The 22548-nt window shown below is 30.5% G+C and overlaps 2 protein-coding genes across 4 annotated transcripts; one reads left to right on the top strand and one right to left on the bottom strand.

Annotated features, from left to right (window-relative positions):
* The first annotated feature begins 215 nt into the window (after positions 1 to 215).
* Prp31 (pre-mRNA processing factor 31) lies at positions 216 to 15196 on the top strand. The gene is made up of 9 exons (XM_014424763.3): positions 216 to 453; positions 1410 to 1613; positions 4530 to 4734; positions 5983 to 6152; positions 7109 to 7266; positions 8881 to 9021; positions 9265 to 9414; positions 13207 to 13431; positions 15008 to 15196. Exons 1-9 carry the CDS (start codon positions 339 to 341, stop codon positions 15107 to 15109), a joined length of 1470 nt encoding a protein of 489 aa, XP_014280249.1. The 5' UTR covers positions 216 to 338; the 3' UTR covers positions 15110 to 15196.
* A 3535-nt stretch (positions 15197 to 18731) lies between these two features.
* On the bottom strand, positions 18732 to 20850 carry LOC106683357 (uncharacterized). 3 transcript variants are annotated; one of them, XM_014424765.2, is made up of 3 exons: positions 20704 to 20850; positions 20070 to 20269; positions 18732 to 19039 (listed from the first exon to the last, which is right to left on the bottom strand). In XM_014424765.2, the coding sequence occupies exons 1-3, from the start codon at positions 20704 to 20706 to the stop codon at positions 18778 to 18780; spliced, it is 465 nt and encodes a 154-aa protein (XP_014280251.1). In that variant the 5' UTR covers positions 20707 to 20850; the 3' UTR covers positions 18732 to 18777. The 3 variants fall into 3 exon arrangements, with proteins under 3 accessions (XP_014280251.1, XP_014280250.1, XP_024215370.1); XM_014424764.2 differs by lacking the exon at positions 20704 to 20850 and adding an exon at positions 20336 to 20478; XM_024359602.2 differs by lacking the exon at positions 20704 to 20850 and adding an exon at positions 20341 to 20451.
* Between the last annotated feature and the right edge of the window lie 1698 nt (positions 20851 to 22548).

Consider the following 22548-nt stretch of genomic DNA (forward strand, 5'->3'; position numbering starts at 1 on the left):
TCAAGTTTCAAGCTTTAAATCAACATTCGGTGTCTTGTTAAAAGCATTCTTTAAAAGCTATTTGGACAGTTTTTGGTACTTACTACCTTTAATAAATTGCGTGGAGAGATAATTACTAGGGCGATTTATTATGTGGATCTATAGCACGGATATAAGTGAAGTGAACACTTTTTTTTTTACAAAGTTTTAAGTTCTTCTTTAGCTCTTTGGATAACAATCGAGAGGTTTCCCTTGATTGTTTACAGTATTATGCCTTCTTTAGTGTAGTTGTGTTAGGTGGAAACATTGTATTTGATTCAATTGAAAAAGTTGGATATTTATAATAAAAAACAGCAACAATGTCGCTTGCCGATGAATTACTTGCAGATTTGGAGGATGATACTGATATCCCTCTTGTTCCAATTGAGAATGTAATTGATATTGAAACTAAGGAGATAGTGCCACTGGAAGAGGGTATGTTTAATTATTATTTAATTGTACTTATTTAAATGTATATTTATCATTCACTTTTCAAAAATATTGATAACATCAGGCATTTAATATCTCATATCCTTACAAATTAAAACTGCATTAGTTTGGTAATGCATGTGGGTCATTCTCCTATTTTGGTGCTAGTTCAGTTGTAAGGCTTTTTCAAGAGATAAACCATCTGAATGAGAATGATTTTTTTTTTCTATAAAGTTCCTACAATTAATGTCCATGTAGTCATAAAATATTTAATGCTAGTTTTGTCTTTCCCCAGCTCTTTCACGAAGCTGAGTTTCTTATATTAATTGTCAATGGCATCCGTTTCTTTCGTAGTAAATATATAAAAAAAAAAATACTTTCATATTGTTCAGCATCCTTTTAAGTATTATAAGAATTGTATGTCAAACACACCGATCACCATAATATTGTTTACCTCTGTCACACGGTTTTCAGTCACTCCTCAGCACGTTATTAAAATTCCAGCTAATATACACTAACAAAGAGATATTTCATCCTGAAAGATAGCCAGAAATCATGTAGTCTTCTACATGTAAATAATAAGTAATTACTAATTATTTATGAGTAATTAATCATTAGTAGTACTTGATGAGTAATTAATTACTCAGTATTTACATTTTCTCCCACATCATTCATTATATTAACTTCTTTATTACCATAAACGCTACCTCCCTCCTTCCCCCCGACCATATTCTCCTCATTTATTATAGCATCTTGTAATGTATTTACAATTATGTAAATTTGAAATAATTTCTAATGTTATTGTTTAAATCCAATTACAATTTGTTCAATAAATATTTTGCATTTTCATCGGTGCTGACTCTGTTTTTTTTCAAAATGGTATATCTATTTTATTTACAAGTGCTAAAATGCTATCTCAGATTTAGAATTTATTTTATTATTTTTTACTCTAATGTTTCTAGAAATAAAAGTGACATCTTTAGATCAACTTGTGAAATTATTTCATTCGGATAGACTGAAAAGGATTCTTGAGGAAATGGCTAAATACCAAATTGAAACATCTGGTGGTGCCCAGCGTTCTATAATAGGCCCGGTTGAAGCTGATCCTGAGTATCAACTGATTGTTGAAGCCAATAACTTAGCAGCAGAAATAGATAGCGAAATAGGTAAGTCTTTTAAACATACTATACTTTTATATTAATTTAAATTTGAACTTGTGTGTTGATTAAGGATAATAGTGATTGATCTGAAGATATAATTCATTTAATATTATAAATTTTAATTGAATCATTTGAGAAACAACCTTATCTCTGTTTTTTTCCAAAACTGGATTTGCCATCTAAATTAACTAGTTATGGCAAGTCTCGGTCATTCCTCATAAAACTCCACAAATAGAAATAGTAGAACTCTAAACGCTTCTGTTGAAATAAAAAAATTATGAATATGAATTGTAGTAGTGTCTTGGGGACAGTTTTTTAATATTTTAAAACTATAATCTAAAATTTACTTTTTTGAAAAGATAAATTAATTTAATTGATTGTAAAACATGTATTTAAAACGACCAACTTGCTTGGGTTTTGTTCAACTTAGCTGTAACTGTTTACTACCCAAGTACTACTCAAACTTTTTATATTGGCTACCACAATTAAAGGTTCCCTATATCGAGGTGTGCCACAACTGTACTCCCCCTCTTCTACAATGCCTTCACAATAATTATTTCTATGTTGTATAGTTCACAAAACAGGCTCCCATGGTTGAAACTCCACAACTCCAAACAGAGGGTGTCTAGCGACTGAGAAATGTCAGGACATCTTATTAAAAAAAAAATTAGAATCAGTATTACAAGCCTAAAAAAAAGTACATGTGATTGTATAACTCCTTCACCATTTCTATTGAATACATAATTACTGATATTTCAGTATTTCAAATTCAATGACTTGTCTGAGAATTAAATCAAAGCTGATCGAATCATTTTGAAATATAATTGTGTCGTGAAAAATACTATTGTGCTTAAGTTAGTGCATATAATTTGTGGAATTTGATAAAATGGATACTAGTTCCATTTTTACATTATTTCTCAATTTTCCTTTAGCATTGGATTAAATCAGACAAGCCATTTTCAAAATATAGGTATATTATGGAAAATAATGATATCCCTGTAAAATACTGTTATTGTATGTGCAAGTGAAAGTTATTTATATTTTTAATTTGACTGTGAGCAGTGAAAGTGTTACATGGTAAAGGTTACGTGGTTGCAATATGATTGGTTACAAAAGTACGTAGTAGCTTAGGGACATTTGGATTTATCAAAAGATCGAATTATCATCACTTGCTCATAAAAGATGAAAAAATCTTGATTTTCAAATGTAATTTTATGGTATTAAATTTAATCATTCACAATGAGGTGTATATAGTTGACCGTAGATTACTGATTGGAGAAGATGGTCAGGGGTACGGTCTGCAAAGAAACAACATAAATAAACAAAAAACATTTATTTATGCCGACGTTTCGACCTGATTTTCAGGTCTTCGTCAGGGCTATAAAAACAAAAAGACAACAACCATCATTTAGAGAGAAAAAAAAATTATATAAATAAAAATAAAATAGATAAAACTATATATAAATAAAATAATAATAATAAAAATAAATAAATACAAATATATAAAATAAAATAAATAATATACTAAAAATTTGGAAATATACACAATAATGGAATGAAAATATAAATTAGTTGATTACTAACTATATAGACAAGGCAGTGTTAGATTGATTACATTATTATTTATATACATATAATGTGAGCAACAAATAAATGATAAATGATACAGTAAAAGATGAAAACTCGACCAATAGATCCTTCTAGTGAGAATTCCACGAGTGAAGAAATCAATTTATTTCTTATCTGCTTTATGTTGGTGAAAGTCTTCTCCGATAGATATGCCAGACAAAACCTACAATAATATCAATGTGAAAATCTCTCAGTTAAGGCAAATTTCCTGATGACAAGAACTTCCAACTCGGTGTTTTTTCCTTAGCCATTCCTTAGCACCCTTCCTCTACATTTGAAATGTCTTCTATTGGGATAGTAATCTTGTTACCTATGTCAGACATGCCATATCTTAATTATCAATTATTCTTTCATCTAAGAAAAAGTGAGTGAATTTTTTTTTTTAATTATTGATAAAAATGTACATTTAAAAACCTACTGGAACCCCAAGTATGGCATGGCACATTTACCTTGGATTGTGCACTTCTCTTTTAAATATTAATATTATTCTCTGAACAAACTTACCCCTTTTGAATCTACTTTAACTAAATATCTTGTAAGTTGTGTTTAATATATTATAATAATGATTTCTACTATATCCTAGCTTTGTTGAGTGGAAATTGGTATGTAATTGATTCTCACAAAACTTAATCAGAATCTTATGCAGACCATTTTCAGGAAGATAAAACTTGGTAGATACTTATTTGGCAAGTATTGTTGGATTTAATCAACCTTCTTCCTTCTAATAAATATGTTCCTTATTTGTGATACATAAATCCTATGACAATTTTTTATTTAACTCCAAATCTATTTATGGGACGGAAATAATGAACAGGGAGAAAAATATTATAGTTTTCTATATAAAAAAAATTTATAATACTTCGTTATTTTTACTTGAAACCAGCTATTACCGTCCAAATTATTAATGCTGTACTTCTTATATAAAAATTTATGAAAAATATGTTGGTTCTAGTTCATTATTTCCATCCAACAAATAGATTTGGTGTTAAATGAGAAAAGGTCTCTGTCCCTAGCACAGAGTGCCCATGATGGGGAGAGGGTGGACGGTTGGTTTTTCAGGAATCAGGGGATCTTTCATCCACCAGTTTTTTTTTTTATTCTTATTGCTGAACACAGAGAGAAACACTTCAGAAGGGCTAAACTTATTTCATAAATAAATTATATCCAAATCTTTATAATAGTTTTGTCCAATAGAACCATCTGGTAGAGTTTGCCTCTATTCATGTTCATAACTACTCAAATAGTATTATTATTTGTATCTGAATCTTTTATTCAATAACCTATTGGTTTTAGTTGTTATACACAGGTTTGTAAGGGACAAGTACTCAAAGCGTTTCCCCGAATTGGAATCACTAGTTGTTGATCCACTTGAATACTTAAGGACTGTTAAAGAAGTTGGTAATGATCTCGCTCAAGCCAAAAACAATGAAGTTCTCCAACAGTTTCTAACTCAGGCGACAATCATGGTTGTATCAGTTACTGCATCCACAACCCAAGGGTAATGTATTTATTTTGTAGTTTATAATAATTTGTTTATATTAATGGTTTTACTTTAGACTAACAAACAGAAATCCACATAAATAATAATGAAAATAGTATCCAATAAAGGTCAAAACATGTAGTAGTAATAAATGATTTTATTTTTGATTATAATGATGATTGATTCAGGTTAAAACAAATTTGCCAAATCAGTATTGCCAGATGTCTTGGTATCAACCAATCAGTGGTTGCCTTGACATAAAACTACAAGGAATCAGTGTCTAATCAGCCAGAATCTACAATGGGACTTGACAACCAGTTTATTCTCTTACATGTTTTAAGAAACCAGTTCTCCACTGTCATTGAAGTAAGATATTTAATTGAAGGAGTGTGAAGTGTCAATATTTTCTGATGAACTGTAGAGAAGTAGGTTGAATGAAATTAGTAAGAATGCCTGAAGGCTAGCACCGAGTCCACTTCTTGCTTGGGTACATAAAGTTAAAAGATTCAGTCTGCCTGAAAACTTATTGATTGAATACTGGTCCTGTGTATTGTTCACTGCAAACTCACTTGATGGGAAAAAAGAAACTGAGTGTTGAGTAGACCAGATGATAAATATTCAGTGATGGTGTGTGCTAAAGTTTGTACTGAGTATTAATCTGGGCTAAACGTCTAAAATAGATACTATAAACACGTAGCATCTGATTAGATGGAATTAGGGTGTTGGGGTTTCCATCAAGAAGTCTAGGCCTTAACCCCATAGAGTATGCACGAGATAAGAAACAGTCAGGTTCACCCGAGGACTCTCCAGGAATCCAAGATATCTCTAAGAAAATACTAGAACAGAAAACATCAAGAATCTATGAATTTCAATTTTTTCAATCTCTTGATGACTGAATGCTGTCATAAGAGCTAGAGGAGTCACTAAAAACTTTTTGTGAAATGCTTTTGTATTTAAATTGTAACTCTTTTATTTTACCTTTTTTTGATACTGGTAGTTCTTTGTTTCATTTTTTTGTCTTTGCTTTTAATGATGCCTAATATACACATAGTGTAATTTGTCAATAATCTTATCAATATTAACCATCAAATTTTTAAAAAATAAAATTTTAAAAAACTTTGAAGTTATCTTACCTAGGTGGTTCAACTTGAATTTTGAATGTTTTTATAAGATATTATTATTTCTTTATAACTCTTTAATGTGTTACATTATTTAGAATTAAAAAAACTTTTATTATTGGTAATTATCTTTTTATAAATTTTGTAGGGAGCTGCTTACTGACAAGGAATTAGCAGAGATTTATGAAGCCTGTGATATGGGAATCAATTTGAATGCTATCAAACTAAGGATTTATGAATATGTCGAAAGCAGAATGTCATTCATAGCACCAAACCTTTCTGCTATTATTGGTGCATCAACTGCTGCAAAAATAATGGGTACTCCTGTAATTATTCTTATTAATTTATTTTTATTATGTTGAGTGATTCTTTTTATATCAATTGTTAGCTTTTGGTTAGAGAAGAAAAACAAGTTTATTCCTTATAATTTTTTATGTTATATTGGCACAAAATTTGTTTGGGTATAAAAAAATACTTGTTTAACACAATGCTTTCTTCTTCAATTACATAGCTATTCGTAATGTATGTGGATAATCCTAAAAGGAATGTCTCCTATTTTTTTATAAACATAAAATTCTATTTATGCTCTATAATATTTTCATCATTTGAAAGGTTGAACATTTGACTATGTTTCTGCATCTACACCATTTCAGTTTATACATGTCTGTAGAAATTGTCACATTTTTTGTATGGCCATATCATCCCTGTTCCCCAATCTACAACATATCTATGTAAAAGCATTAATCATCATCTTTAACCTTATTTTCCGAGCTGAATGACATTCTACCCGAATGTTCGTACAGCTTAGGTAACAGGTTGTAGTTGCTAGGTGTTACATTTTGACTATAGGAAGGGCGTGTGATTATGTCTTTGGAGAAGAGAAAGGGCTTAATGAGTAATATGTGGGCAAATATATTGTGGGTAATAGTCTCAAATTCCCTTAAATGCTTATGTATTATTTTCCTTAACGTTTCCAATCGTTTTCCAATTCTGAATTGCATTCTCTGATTTTTTAAGGTATTTCACTATACCTGTCAGCATTTTTATCCCAATTGGTCCAAGTCAACCAAAAATGTCCCCCTTTTGATCCAAAACAAAGTTGCCTCAGTTGATATTGAAACAGTTTGTCCAATGAATCCGATGACCTACATATCTTTCTTTTTTTATAGTCTTAAAACAAAATTGATAAATGAACAATCCATAGTTTTGGTCATGTAAATAAAATAGTAAATTGTCTCAAATAATTCCTTTAATTTTATAATTTTCCTCATCAGGTGTAGCTGGGGGGCTGACCAATCTGTCCAAGATGCCAGCTTGTAATGTACTTTTACTTGGCAACCAGCGCAAAGTTCTGGGTGGATTCTCTCAGGTGACAGCTCTACCCCATACTGGCTTCATTTATAACTCAAGTCTGGTACAAGAAACACCTCCGGTATGTTCATTTATTTTTATATAATAATGTTTACTCATTTATATTAAAATCAGAATTCAACATTTCCCTTTAGTGTAGTAATATAAAGTGAAATTCAGATTAGGGTACTTAAGTAAGTTATAATAAAGTAATTTTCTAGTAAGGAAATCAGGTGAGTAAGCTATATATGTATGGCTGTTCTATTTCTTCATATGCCAGCTATCACAATGACAGCTGAATTGGTAAGCCTTGCCTTTGTCCAAAGAATTTGATTCACACTTTATATATCCGATTAAATGATGAAGTTGTGGTTTTATTAATGAAATGAAATCAAAATGTATATAATTTATATTGATTATAAGGAATTTGGAGAAAAAGACAGATATTTTAACAATGTAAAGACTGGTGTTCAATGATTTTAAAATTTAAATTTAGATTAAGTATAATTAATTTTATTTAACCTTTAAATAGTCATGCATATACCCATTACATAAACTGCGGTGCAGCTCACAAATTGTGCCATTTATGTCTTTTAAAGAAAATATATTTTCCCATCAAGTTCCTTCTTTTTTTTTTCTTGTAACTCTTTGAGAATTTACTACTAAAATATTACTATCTTTTCTAAACTTTCTTTAATGCAATAAGAAATATATTTTCATTTGGAATATATATCATATTAATAATTTTGATATTAGAAGACAGGAATAATCTTGTGCTGCTTCATTATCAGTTATTATGAATTTTCCCGTGAATTCCTTGCTGTTTGCTCTAATAACTTACCCGTGTTCACTCTGGTGCTACACAGACGAAAAAATAACTCTCAATACTATTTTAGTTATTATTATGTGTAAGTTTTATTTTTTTAAATGGACAGATTATATTTATTTTTCAAATGATACAAGAATTTTTCATAATTTTTTTATTAATTTATTATATAACAATTATGGCTCTAAACTGACTTTACAAAAAAAGAAATCAGTTGAAATTAATGTTTTAATTATTTTTGAGGCAATCCGAAAATTTAAGAATAAAAAATCTGTGTGATTTCACTTTAAAAATGTAAAAATTGAATAAAAAAATCTTTTAATAAATTGAATATGGTCTGGGTGTGGTAAAACAAAACAAAAAAAAAAAAACTCAAATAGTGACAACTATTTTAATGAGCCAACGTTTCGCCCCATGTTGCAGGCTCCGTCAGGGCTGTTTTAACAGAAGTCAAAGTAAGAGTCAAAAGAAAAAAATCTTTCATTAATGCAAGGCTATTGGTATACTAAACAGTCACTCCAACTCGTGTTTACCTGGCTCATTTACTCTTCCAAAAACCAAAAAGAACTCATTGTGACCCTGAAGATTTGTTAGTGGAACAACTTAAGGATTAATTTTAAGTTTTTACCTTAAAATCCTATATCATTTTATTTATCTTTATTGAGATGGCATTTCTGTCATTTATATCTCTGAATTGTAAATTTTTTTCCAATTGAGAAATTTGCATATTTAACAATTACTTTCTGTTTTCATCTAAAATCTATAACAATTAAATTTTTTTGTACATCTTTTAGGTTGAAATAAGGGATAAAATTACATTATCAATTTATGAATTAATAATTTAATTATTAATTTATGTTTTCATGATAGGACTTGAGGAGAAAAGCCGCAAGACTAGTAGCTACCAAGTGTACCCTAGCTGCAAGAGTTGATGCTTGCCATGAGTCCAAGAATGGTACTGTTGGTGTGTCCCTTTTCCAGGAAATAGAGAAAAAATTAGATAAGTTACAGGTAACTTTCTCAAAATACATTTCCTTTTATTTTACTTTCGGTAATAGACCTTATAATCATCTTAGCATTCCAATTAGTTTGAGTTAGAAAGAAACTTTCTTAACTTAGTAAATATTATTTTTCCAGAACAAAAAAAGTTCTTTATTTATCAATTATAGTTACAGCATCTACCGCACATCTTGTTATTGTTATTAATATAATAATATGTTTTAATAATTAAATCTAACATATAGAATTTTTTAGGAGCCACCACCCGTGAAGTTTGTTAAGCCTTTGCCCAAGCCTATTGACCCTCCAAGGAAAAAGCGGGGTGGCAAAAGGGTCAGAAAGATGAAGGAACGTTACGCAATGACAGAACTTCGTAAGCAAGCCAATAGGCTTAATTTTGCTGAGGTAAGAGATGAAATAGTTTAAATTATTGTGACAGGAAAAAATAATTCACAGATATTTATGATTTAATTAAAACAATTAATGTTATCTTATATCATAAAAATATCATTCATGTTAAGAACTATTGTATTATTATTTTTTAGAAGCAAACTATTTACTTATTTTTAGTGTTAGTCATTTTTATTATTAACAATCAAGAGCAGAATGAGGCTAAACTCATTCCGGTTGTTTCAAACTTTCTGAGTATTCTTTCATTAACAGGGGCCATTTTTATTTATTTATTTTTGCATGTTGAATGGTTTTAATTATTACTCTTTCCTCTTCAATCTCAATTTTTTTTTGGTATGAAAAAATATGTTTTATTATAGCTTTGACTTTTAGTGTACTATCTAGTTTATGAGCTTAATCCAGATGATTATTTTTAAAGAGAATCTGGAATTGCCTTTTTTTTGTGTTTGTCCTAAAGAGTTCTTATGATAAAAACATCTTTGAAAACGATGTTGAAAGCCTATTTCTCTTAATCAATCTAAATAGTCTTGAAATTTTTACAATATAACTAATTTGCAACTACATTGATTAGTTGCTTTAAGCTTGTGGGATCAACTTAACTCACTAATTCGCAATTAAGGTTATTAAATCCTTGTATTAGGTGGAATTTCTAATAGATCCTAATGCAACACATACTAATAAATAAGTGGAATTTTTTTTATCGTAATCTAAGTCAAATAATAATACATTTAAAATGACAGTATTATTTTGTTTTACATTTCACTATCCACAGTTATTAAGGGTCATTAATTATTACACAGTTATTAGGAGGCCTCTGGTTTGGATCTCGCGGAACAATACCACATAAAACTAGGAGCTTCTTAGAAGACCTAGGTGTTTGTCAACAAGCAAGACCTTAATAGTAAGGGCTACCAATAAATAAGGCAATGCATTTTTACTAACTTCTATTTGTATATTAAATTTTTACAATAGCATTTTATAATGTATTGAGGAAGTATTTTAGTTGAATATACATCACTTAATGATTGATGGTATTTTATAAAACTATTATAAACTAATGGGGTATTTCTCTTTTCCTACCTGAATGTCTTACTTAAAATGAATGTACAAAGATTTGCTATTTTATTATAACATTTCTGATTGTTAGCTATGTTTTAAAAAAGATTGTGTCCATTAGTAGTTGTCTTCTGAGGTTTAAAAGTGGTTCGCAACAGTTTCCAAGTGGTTAGAAACCCCTGCTAATTGAACTTGGCCATTAAATGGAAATATGTGTTCTCTACTGTACAGTAGAATGGATATAAAACAGATTTGGAAGTAGAAATAGTCATACATAATCAACCCGTGTACTAAGTGCTTCGTTCAGTAGTTTGAAATATAAAAGCATCTATACAGAAATACGCACACACACATATATGTATATTTATTTAAAGGTATTTCAATGCTAAATCAATTATTTCTTATCAAATAAAAACACAAGAGAATGAATAAAATAGTACCTCTAACTATCCTGTTGCTGAGATTAGATTAGGGTAGTGATAAACATCGACCATTAGTTAAAAAGAAAGATTAATGCACTAATTACATATTCTCATATATTTTTCATTAATTTAAGAAGTAGACAACAAACACAATATTTTATTTATGAGGAGATGGTCAGGGTTGCGGTGAAAAAAAGAACGAATAGTTTATAACTATTTTAATGTACAATGTTTCATCCCACTTTGCAGGGCTTCATCAGGGCTGTTCAAAGCGAAAGGTTGAACATGGTGTTCAACCTTTATTTAAGTTTTACAGGCAACTATATATACATATATACAATATTTTATTGTTTTACATGTTTATCTTCAAAGTTACCAAGTTTTAAAGGGCATGAAGGAATATAAAATTAATCAGAAATGCTAATTAATAAATTATTAGGATCATTTATAAATAATTATGATTGAAAAAAACACATAATTTTTATTTCGATGAATAAAAGAGAGAAAAAACATGAATTGTGAAATGTAGAAGTAATAGTTTAAATAAATTTCTTAACATAGCAGTACAATTAAAGAAAGAAAGAAAATATTAGTTACGAATAGCACCGCAAGAGGCCAACACCCCCTAAACATCTATTTCCAACGTCACTTTTCAGTCAGAAAATGTTTATTTTACTAAAATAATGATAGTTCAACTAACTGCCTGCAGATAGCAGCACAAATCGAGAAATGCAGAAAATGTTAGTTCTAATTAGCGCCGCAAGAGGCCAACATCATTCAAACAGCCATTTCCGAAGTGGAATTTTAGGAGGAAAATTGTACTATGTATTAGGATAGTAGGAGGCAACAGGAGCTCTGTCAGTCGGTACTGTCGAAATCATCGTGCTCCTATTTACCTCTACTATCCTAATGCAAAATAGAATAAGACTGAGGATATGGATGTTTGGATGGTGCTGGCCTCTTGCGGCACTGGTTGAAACTAACACTTCTCCCTTTCTTGATATGTGCTCCCATCTATAAGCAGTTATGGAAACTATTACTTCTACATTTCCTAAATTCAGAATTTACAGATTTTTTTTTCTTTTATTGGTCGAAATTAAAATTATATCTTTTTTTCAATCATAACTATTTATAAATGATCATAATTATTTATAAATGATCCATTAGGATTATAGAATTTATTAATTCTATTTATTAGCATTTCTGATTAATTTTATATTCCTTCATGCCCTTCAAAACTTGGTTACTTTGAAGATAAACATGTAAAACAATAAAATATTGTGTTTGTTGTCTACTTCTAAATTATATTATATTATTACATTATAATGAAATAATTTCACCGATTTGTGAGAGTGTATTAGATTATGTTTTTTCAAATAACAACAGAATTTAATTCTTATTTTACTAATATGTTGTTATAAGGTATTTTTTCATAAAAAATTAAAGACCATCCAGATAGATTATGAGAATTAGGTGTTCAAAGGATATGTGCCCCATAAAACTAATCATAGTGAAAAAATAAATGATGATACGTAATTAGTGCATTAATCTTTTTTTTTAACAAATGGTCGATGTCACCGCCCTAATCTAACCTCAGCAGCAGGATAGTTAGAGGTACCGTTTTATTCATTCCCTTGTGTTTTTACTCAATGGGAAGTAATAGATTTAGAATTGAAATACCTATAAATGACTATACATATATATATGTGCGCATGTGGGTATTTCTGTATACATATTTTTATATTTCAAACTACTGAACGAAGCACTTACTATATAGGTTTAAGGAAATTGGTGTTAGACACGACAATAACTATTTATACTTCCAAAACTGTTATATGTCCATATAGTAGAGAACACACATTTCCATTTAATGGTCAAGTTCAATTAGCAGGGATTTCCTTCCCAAATGTTCATAATGTGAAGTTTTTAGGCGTTTATTTTAAGAGGAAACTAAATTGGAATCAGCACATTATGTGATCCATTAAAACAATTACTTTACATATATCCCATCATAAATATGCTACATCTAGTTGTGACTCCTCAAACATGGCATATTCCTCAACCTTTTGTTCTACGTTTCTAAACCTTTCCTTCTTTGACACATTCCAAACCATTAAAAAAACAAAAACCTCTCTGATTTATAATTCATTATATCCATTTTCATTTTAATTCTTTTGCCCCCAATATTTTTTAAATTTATTAAGTCAACCTGTTCTAATATTTTCCGTTATCTTGTGTAGTTTTCTCTTTTCTCCATCATTTTCAATTTATTTTTCTGTTTTAATTTAGTCATATTGACTTCTTTCAGATAGAAGATGATGCCTACCAGGAAGACTTGGGCTATTCAAGAGGCACAATTGGCAAGACTGGAACTGGTAGGATTCGTATGGCCCAAGTAGATGAAAAGACAAAAGTTCGTATATCAAAGACATTACAGCGCAACATGCAGAAGCAGCAGGGTTGGGGTGGTAGTTCTACAGTGAGGAAGCAAGTTTCTGGGACTGCTTCTAGTGTAGCTTTTACACCTCTCCAGGTACATATTGGTTTAGTTCATTTTATAGATTGTTTAAGGTAGTAAAGAGCTAATGTTGTTGTTCTTTTCTTTTTAATTATGCTGGAATAGAAGGCTATTTGACCATCTGTGCCCATGCAGTCCAATATAGTTTAGATTTTTTCACCTAGATATTCCTGTCTTGAGTGAAATTATCCCGAATGTCTAGTTCTATCAGAATAAGTAGAGCCAAGATAAGTGGAAGGGGACAAGTTCTGCATTGATAATGCCGTCTCCATTATAGGTAACGAAAGTTGGTATTGATGTCTCATTTAAATGGATGGCTGTATTCAGATAAACAAAATCTTCTGGGAGTTGACCAATCTTGTCAGTTTCTTAAGATCCCCATTGGGGTTAAGGAGCATTCATATCTCCATTCAACTGGCATTGATTGTACCAAATAGACCCCACGCAAGTCTATGTTTATTTTATGGTAGTTTGTAGGCAAACAGGATCCTATATTTCCAGACCACCATCTTGATGGGTTCCCTTAGATCTAAACCGAACACTTCCTTTATTAAGTCCACAAAAAAATTCCATCTTGTGCAGCAACTATTATACCTTTTGAATTAAGTCTGTTCTGAAGAATTTTAAAAACCAGGAATCTACAATGCTAAAAATATCAATGTTGTGGTCTTCTATAATTTTCATTAGTTTGATGAAGTTAGCATGGGTATACCATCAGCATTCCTGTTTAGGATGTAATAATTGGTCGGTCTTTGAAAAAGGCCATTGAATGATAAGCTTCTGATGGGCTCTGTCACATTACACATTATACATTATCTTCTTAAGAAGATCTGGGCATTAGTGATTAGCATCTTAAGAAGATTTGGGCTGCCAAATGGATGACACTGTAATTTTAGTATCCTCTATATTTGCACTATTTCTATCCAGCAGTATCGTGTAATAAGGGTGCCCATGAGTATGTATTTTAATAAGTATACTTCACACCCACTATTCTTTTCTTTTTTATAATGTTTCTTTTTTACATTACTTTGTGTGAAATGCATTTAAAAAGATCGTAAGTTGGAGGCCCAAAAATACGAAATATAATTTTCATATTTTTTTTCTAATTTAGTTCAGTGAAATTACTTGAAATCAATTATATGAACACTGGATTCAGGCCTTCAATGTTTCATATCTCATATGTTTGTTACATTTCTTTTATAAAATTATCTAAACTTATTGGAGTTAAGACTTTTTCCATTGGTTAGGCAATTGTGTAATGTAGCTTAAAGTGTTTTAATGCTTAACCAATTGAAACAAGATTCGACCCTCACAGACCAGACTAAAAGATGTTTTTGGCTCATCCATGCCATATGGTCAGAGTAGCCTAATTTTTATTTTAATATATTTGTTGTAATTCATTAAAGGGACTGTGGTATAAGAGCTTTAACATTTTTAGTAGTATTTAAGAGGGTGCTGGTTTGTGAATGTTGGACAAAAATAAGTTTATAATTTTTTATTGAGATTATAACCTGTGTAATATAACTGAATTATATTATCACTTGAAATATTTAAGCAACATTTTTAATTTTTATCAAACACCTTATTACAGGGTCTGGAAATCGTTAATCCCCAAGCAGCTGAGAAGAGTGGTATAGAATCAAACAAATATTTCTCGAATACTGCAGGATTTGTCAAGATACAGAAAATATAACAATGTATATAGTTGTATAAAATTGTGTAAAACTTTAATCTACTTTGTATTACTAACTATATTGCAAATATATTTGGTTGTTATATATTTTTAGTACTTAAGAATACATTTTTTATTGGAAGAAGATAGTTGACCTCATGAAGTAGATTGTAGGAAGATGGACTGGCGGTCAATAAAGATATCAAAATAGTATAAGAAAACTATTTATTGTTAACCAACGTATCGCCCCACTTTGCAGGGATTCGTCAGAGCTGGTCAGATTGAAACAAAGATGACTATTCGAATAGTTATCATCTTTGTTTCAATCTGTCAAAGGTGTTTCCCTTACCTGCTTTCCCCAGGGACAGTTGGCTCTCAGCTGGTAATAGTAATATGCCTTTTAATGCTTAAAATGTCCATTTTCTTAATTTTTTTTTTTACTATCAATATTAATTTTATAATTTAAATATAAAATGAAATTTATTTATAAAACCAATGTTAATATACTATTAGTACAAATATCATTGGAATGTTAAATATACAGAAGTTTCTATTTGTTTATGTGATTCTTTGTATAAGTGGAACATTGTACAGCCCAACTGCTTGGTTAGGGTGTAACCATCTACCATTGATGATACGCCTATACTGAATGCTAACTACTTACAGTTATATATAAACATAGAGATCTCTACACTACCCATAGAAATCGTGCCCAAAGAAGCTGCTAGGATAGTAGCTATGTGTAGTAAGCTTACTACTCACCCTTGTGGTCTGCATCTTCTATTTTCTGTTCTACTTTTTAGATCTAATATTCAACATACGCCACCATGTAAATAAATCTACAAAAAGTGTAATTTGATTTTCAATGATTTTCCTTTTAACATATTTGTTGTAGTTGATCAGTTTTATTTGTTTTAATAGTTAGTTGTTTTAATTATTGTATATAAAGGCTATTTTTTATTTTATTTTTGTTTATTAGCTATCGTTTTATTTTATTAATTTATTTGTGAAGATGATTTTATTTATTATGGAAATATGTGCTTGTATGTATGTGTTTATCAATTACAACAATTTATTTTCTAACCGTTATTTATAATTTATAATTTAGTTTTTGTTTTTTTTAGCTTTATTTAATCTTAGTACCTTATAGTTACTTTGAGATTACAATACCAAAAAAAGAAAGTAATGGATTGGAAGGGAAATTGATAAGAGCTAAACTAAAGGTATAATAGAATATATTTTAATTTCAATGTTTCAACCTCCTCTAAATGAACTTAATATAAGTTATTATCCATTAATGGTTGAGAGTACTACCAAGTGAAAGAGTTAGTATCAAGGAAGCTTTTTGTGAAATTTGAAGAGAATCCGCCAACGGATAGAAGAGATAGAATACAACAAAAAATCGTCCAGATAAGTGATAGCAATAGTTCATTCTGTGCCATTCAAATCGATAATAATATCAAAGAAACGGCTATACAATGAATAAACCACCTGATAAATCTACTACTCTTAAAAGGGTTAATAGAAGCTGGAAAAGTATCAATGAACAAAACATAATCGAATCAATAGAACCTAAAAATAAAAACCAATTTTTAATAATAGAAAGGGATGAAGAAGGATACCTACTAAAAGTCTCATCATTTTAATTATATAAATCAATAAATAACCAGTGTGGGGAACCAAAAAATGTATTAAAAAAAAATTAAGTAACAGAACAATTTTAGTCAAAACAAGATCCAGAGAAGAATCTGAAAAACTATTAAGGCTAAACCTTTGGCACAATAATAAAAATAAAAGTAAGTAAGCCCACATGAAAAGTTAAATATGATGAAGGGAGTGATATTTTGCCCTGATTTAGATGGAGTCGAGGAAAATGAAATTTTAGAAGAGCTGGGAAATTATAATGTGAAGGAAGTTAAAAGAATAGAAGACAGGGATAGAGAGGAGAACACACTTTATAAGTTCTTAACTTTTCACTTCCCACTCATCCTGAAACTATTTATGTAGGATTTCAAAAAATAAATGTAAAAATTTACGTGCTGAACTCAATTAGGTACAGAAAATGCTTCAAATTCAGGCATATTGATGATAAATGTCCAAAAACACCAATATGTGCTTATTGTTCGAAGCCGTAACATGACATTTTACCTTGTGACTCAATAGTCCCTAAATGTGTCAACTGTGATAACCACCACTCCAGTTTACATTTTAAATGCCCTAAACTGCAACAAGAAAAAGAAATCAAAACTATACAGTTTAAAGAAAAAATATTATACAATGAAGCAAAAAAAAAATTATAAGGAAAGTAAACATATCATATGTAAAATAAATTATGGAGATGCAGTTAAAATTAATAGGAAAGGAGGAATAGATGTAGGAAGTCAGACTGAAGAATTTAATGAACTCATTGTTAAGTGGTTCATTAAAGGATATTACTACTCTGCATCTAAGAGGAGACAGCACCAATATTGCAATACTCTCCCTTAGACCCCTTTTCCGCTCACCCTCCACCAGTCTCACGTTTCAGCACCGAAATACCTAAAACCAAAAGACATCCTAGATGGATAACAGAAAAAGCTAATTGGGAGAAAACATCTACCAGAAAGTGTAGACAAAACAATAGAAAACTTCACTCTTAATATAGAACAGTCAGCCCTACAGACAATACCGAAAACAAAGGGGGATCCTAAAACAAAACATTAGTATAAAGAATCAAGCTTTCAAAGATTTTCAACGAAAATCTACTTAAGACAACTTGATAAAATATAAAAAACAAAAAGCTATAGTCAGAAACCTTATAAAGATTAAGATCCTGGACTTAATACGTAGAATCAACACTTCCATTAAAAAAGTATGGCAAAAAATCCATAATACCCGCTAATAACAATATAGAGATCCCGATACTAAAAATTCAAAATGAAGTTATTACAAATCCTAAAATAATAGCGGAAACTCTCGTACTTTCGCAACCATTTCTAACCTGGATAACAATCAACCGAGAAGAACGGAATAGATTTTACACCATCTACAACACAAGATAACTCATCTCAGCTTGACTATAAAAATAATGGACATTAACTATTATGAGGTTAGAGTAGAACATTCAAGTTGTTAGGACGTTTACACACTTCCCTGCAATGCAAAACATGAAATGGCTTCACTATCATAAGCTTAGCGGAAAATCTATTCCTACAAACAATTAAAGTTATGTTACTGTCACACATGCAAAGTTCCAGTAGTACTCTTGACAGCAGTTGTCATTGTCAAGAAAACCACAAAAAATAATTTCTACATTTTCTCTAGTTATAAAAAACTATTAGAATATATCTTATCCAACAACTATGGGAGCTGATGATCATTTTTGTACATGTTGATGATTAAAAAGAGGCAAATAGATTGGCATGTGATAATCATGATAAAAATGTTAACTTAATGAAATATCGGGCCAGGCTATGTTCTTCCCGAAACATCTTGAACATTTAGCAAAAAGTTCCATTACGATCGGATGAACGGTATGGCAGTGCATAAAGACGAACAATAAAAAATTGCATTTTAAGCATTAGATTGTAATACTATCTTGTCTTAGACAAATTTATCACTACAGTACTGAAAACAACATTGGTTGTAATGTTTAACAAACCTGAACTTTTAATTAACAATGTTTGTATTTGCATTGTATTTAAATATAATTACAAGGATACACTTTCTCGGTACATTCGTCGCAAATCCGTTCCTGTAGCATAAACTATTGATCGGTCCTTTTCTACCTGTTCATACACTTTTTTCCAAAAACCCTTTGGGTCTTCACGCTGGTACCATTTTCTGGCTATATTCCACCTCTTTTCGAGGCTTAGTTCTTCTGTGAATGGTCCAACAGACCTAAAATACTTGTCATAAGCTTTCCAAGCCGGTGTTGTTTCTAACTTTTTTATGTAAGGCTCCAACTTATCCCTGTGAATGTTTTAAAGATATAAAAAAAATTATTTTATGGAGAACTTCCTTCCTTTGGTGAAGGGAGCAAGTTGAGAACTCAAAAATATCTATATAAGTATAATATATAAAATCAGTGATTGTTTTGTTTTTTACAGTTTTGAAGTAAAAGTTGGATTTGGAACTAATGTCATTTAGTAATAACACAAATGTGGAAAAGTGACTAAATTAATAACATCACATGTCATTTTAAAAACTGGTTGTAGTGTGATCTAAGAACGGATATGCTTATTTTTAATTTGTAAAGTAACTTCTAAAAACAATGTCTAAGGTTATTCCTAGTACTTTCACACCCTGGTTGATAACCGGTTAAGGTGGTTCCACATGTTGGCCGCTCGCCACGGATCGGAGGCTCGTTCAAATGCTTGGCAAACAAAGAGCGGGCCATCCACATGTCAGTGTTATTCAGAGAGGCAAACATGGCGGACGTAATAGTGGTTTCAGCCATTGCACTTGGATTGTATTATTTTTATTACAAAAAAAGAAAATGAAAGGAAATTAAATATAAATAAATAAGATTAAATATAAAACTTATTATAAAAAGTACCAACAAACACCTTTAACCTCCTAACAGCACTCAGTTGTAACTAGACAAAGAACAATGGTGTAGATGCTACACGAGCGCTCTCACGAACCCCTTTGATCTGTGTCCAAAAACCGACGGCAACGAGCCTAGGCCAACCAAGCCGAGCCACCTATCCACATGCTCGCGTATGTCTGAGTTCGCCATGGCTCGGCCAACATGTAGAGGCCCCTTTAGATTATCTGCCATTTAGACTACTTGCCATTTCTAAAAAATACAAGAGGATCAACAACAAAATGCTTGCCCAATCGATAATACATTATTCGATGTTAAAAGGGAACTGACTGAAAACGCAAATATTCTTAATTGAAAAAGTAATTTAAATAAATGAGAAAAATTGACTCATTTATTCAAAGCCTTTTTGATTGGGATCAAAATTGAATAAGTATTACTCAATCGTACACTTACATTAGCTCGCCGGTTACATAAGGACTTCGATTATGCCATACCCAGTTGCGGTCCCACCACTCTTTTCCTATTTTCTCTTTCTCCATTTTTTCCTCTATGTCTTGATCTTCTTTGTCAGTACCTAACGATTCTTTTTCAACTTCTTTGATTTCAGCGAAATCGGGCTCATTAGAAATTCCTTCAGTACTCATTTTTGATTCCTAATAAATATAAATATACCATATATTCATTATAATTATAATATTAGTAGTATATACTCGATTTACAGTACTGATCATTTTGATGGTTCGAAAATTACAGTAGAAGAATTGTCTGTGCTTATACTTTTTTATATATTAATTTATAGGTTTTTAACGTTCTCGTTTATGAGGTAGAACAGTCGGGTTATCCAAAAGGTACTTATACATATGTTCTAGTCAGAGTGAGTATGAATTTCGTGGGTCCGCCATGAAATAAAAATTAAACTCTTACATAAGATTCAAACCATTTTCTGTCAAGATGTTAACACAACTTCATTGTCTAAATGTACATTTTTTAAAATACTATATCATATAGTAAACCCTACAGTGAAAAAAACTATGTACAATTTAATTGGATTAAAATTGGATTGTCTAGGATATCCGATTAATCTTACCATAAGTTTTCAATTTACGTCTCAAATTCACCTTATAAAAACGTTTAGTCTCTAGATAATATGATTTTCTGATATACCGCAATTATTTTTAGTTTATAAGTCATGTGTTAAAATAAAAATTGAAAGTGTTTTGATATATGTATCGACAATAGGTGAGGGTAAATATGAGACGATATGTTATGCGACGGTGAGTTCAGATACATTTCAACACGTAAACTGTGCTACGCTGTAAATTCTAAAAACACTTTATACTATTTCTAAAAATAAAACAGGATTAATGTTCTATTCTAGAAGCCTCTCAATATAATTCTTGAAATTACAAAAAATAACACAGGTATCAACAAAACGATGGATAGTTAAGACGTGATCATAAGTTTTAGCCACTTCGTAGCATGAAATAATTATACATACAATATTGGTATTGGTATCTGATGGGGAGAACAAATCCAGCACCTGGGTCTAGTGATCCTTTTTGCCAACTCCTGACGTATACCAGAATTGCAGCCGCGTACTGACCCAAGTGGGAGTGTCAAGATTCATTTCTCAGGAAATGAGTCAGTAGGGGGTATTCATGATGTTATGTTAAATGTAAAATGTTTTACCATGTTAAATGTTATAAGTATAGGATTTTGAGCAGCCCCATTTAAAGTCATGTTAAATGGAAAAGAGGTGCTAGAGGATTTTCTGAGTAACTTGTTTTATAACCTTTTCTTCCAAAATTTCATATTACTGTTTACTTCTAAGCTTTGACTAAAGTAATTTATTAAAACATGCCTAAATTGAGTGAGAGGTTTTGCCAAACAAAACGGTAACGATCTCTGTTGGTCTGTTGCGTGACGTCATTCTCCATTTAAGAAATCTAGTAACAGACTCTCAACCATGTTATATGTTATAGCGTTTTTACATGGTAAAAGAAGGAAATATTTCCAAGTAACACAATTTTTTCCTTGCCATTTTAATAAATTTTTAACATGTTGAACAAAAAATCATGAATATCCCTAATATTGACTGTCCCAGGAGGGAATCGATCCAACAACTTCCTTACCGGTCATCTGGGACCTAAGTCCGCGGTCGTCTGATTTTAATTTTTTATGAACAAAATTATTGCAAATAATATTTACTACAACTTCTATTCTCTTCACATTTTCGATTTTACAAATAATTACAGTAATGTGAAAAATTCCTATTAACGTAAAGTAGTCCTCCGTGGGTGTTGCCAGATTCCTATTCCTCCTGATGGAAGCCAATTCCAATAGTAATCATTACTTTACCTATACGTTTGTTGATAGGATCGCAGTAATTTGAAATGATATTTGTTGTCACATTGTAGTAAGTTGTACGATTTGGAGATATTGAAAGTATGGTTATTATACAGAAATATCTAAAACTTTGTAATGAGGCATTTTCTTTTTTAATTGGATTTCGAAGCTCATATTTAGTTGCATCTGCCACGTAATTCTATAATGTGTTAGTCATGTAATTCTGTTTCAACAAACCAGAGAAATAAAGTTATTGTGAAATTTCACCTCGATTTAAGATTGGAACTAAAAAAAAATCGGACCAAATTCTGTTATTCTTATCGAATGTTCTATCAAGTGAATCCTTCTCACCAATTTATTTGGAAATTAATTGTTGTCAAAATAAAATAAATCATCTAAGAAAAACTTTTTTTTTTCTGTTTAATGTTATTTTATAGAAAAAGAAGATAACATATTTGGAAAATTTTTAAGGCCGAGTATTAAAAAAGCTGGACGGCTTCTTATTTAGACTGTCGGACAGGACCATAGAATAAGTCACCTGACGATTTAAACAAAATAAAAATTAACTTTTCGGGGTACTTGGATA

This window comes from Halyomorpha halys, unplaced genomic scaffold (genome assembly GCF_000696795.3).
Source record: "Halyomorpha halys isolate HHAL.00 unplaced genomic scaffold, Hhal_1.1 Scaffold478.1, whole genome shotgun sequence".
In the NCBI taxonomy this organism is placed as follows: domain Eukaryota; kingdom Metazoa; phylum Arthropoda; class Insecta; order Hemiptera; family Pentatomidae; genus Halyomorpha; species Halyomorpha halys.

What these genes read in the sequence shown, in the direction of transcription:
- LOC106683357 (XM_014424764.2), bottom strand. An exon ending in TATGTAACCGGCGAGCTAAT is followed by an intron (nt 19,040 to 20,069) that starts GTAAGTGTACGA and finishes AAACATTCACAG; the next exon opens with GGATAAGTTGGAGCCTTACA.
- Prp31 (XM_014424763.3), top strand. Translation starts at nt 339, where the DNA reads ATGTCGCTTGCCGATGAATTACTTGCAGATTTGGAGGATGATACTGAT. An exon ending in GATAGTGCCACTGGAAGAGG is followed by an intron (nt 454 to 1,409) that starts GTATGTTTAATT and finishes TAATGTTTCTAG; the next exon opens with AAATAAAAGTGACATCTTTA. An exon ending in ACTGCATCCACAACCCAAGG is followed by an intron (nt 4,735 to 5,982) that starts GTAATGTATTTA and finishes TAAATTTTGTAG; the next exon opens with GGAGCTGCTTACTGACAAGG.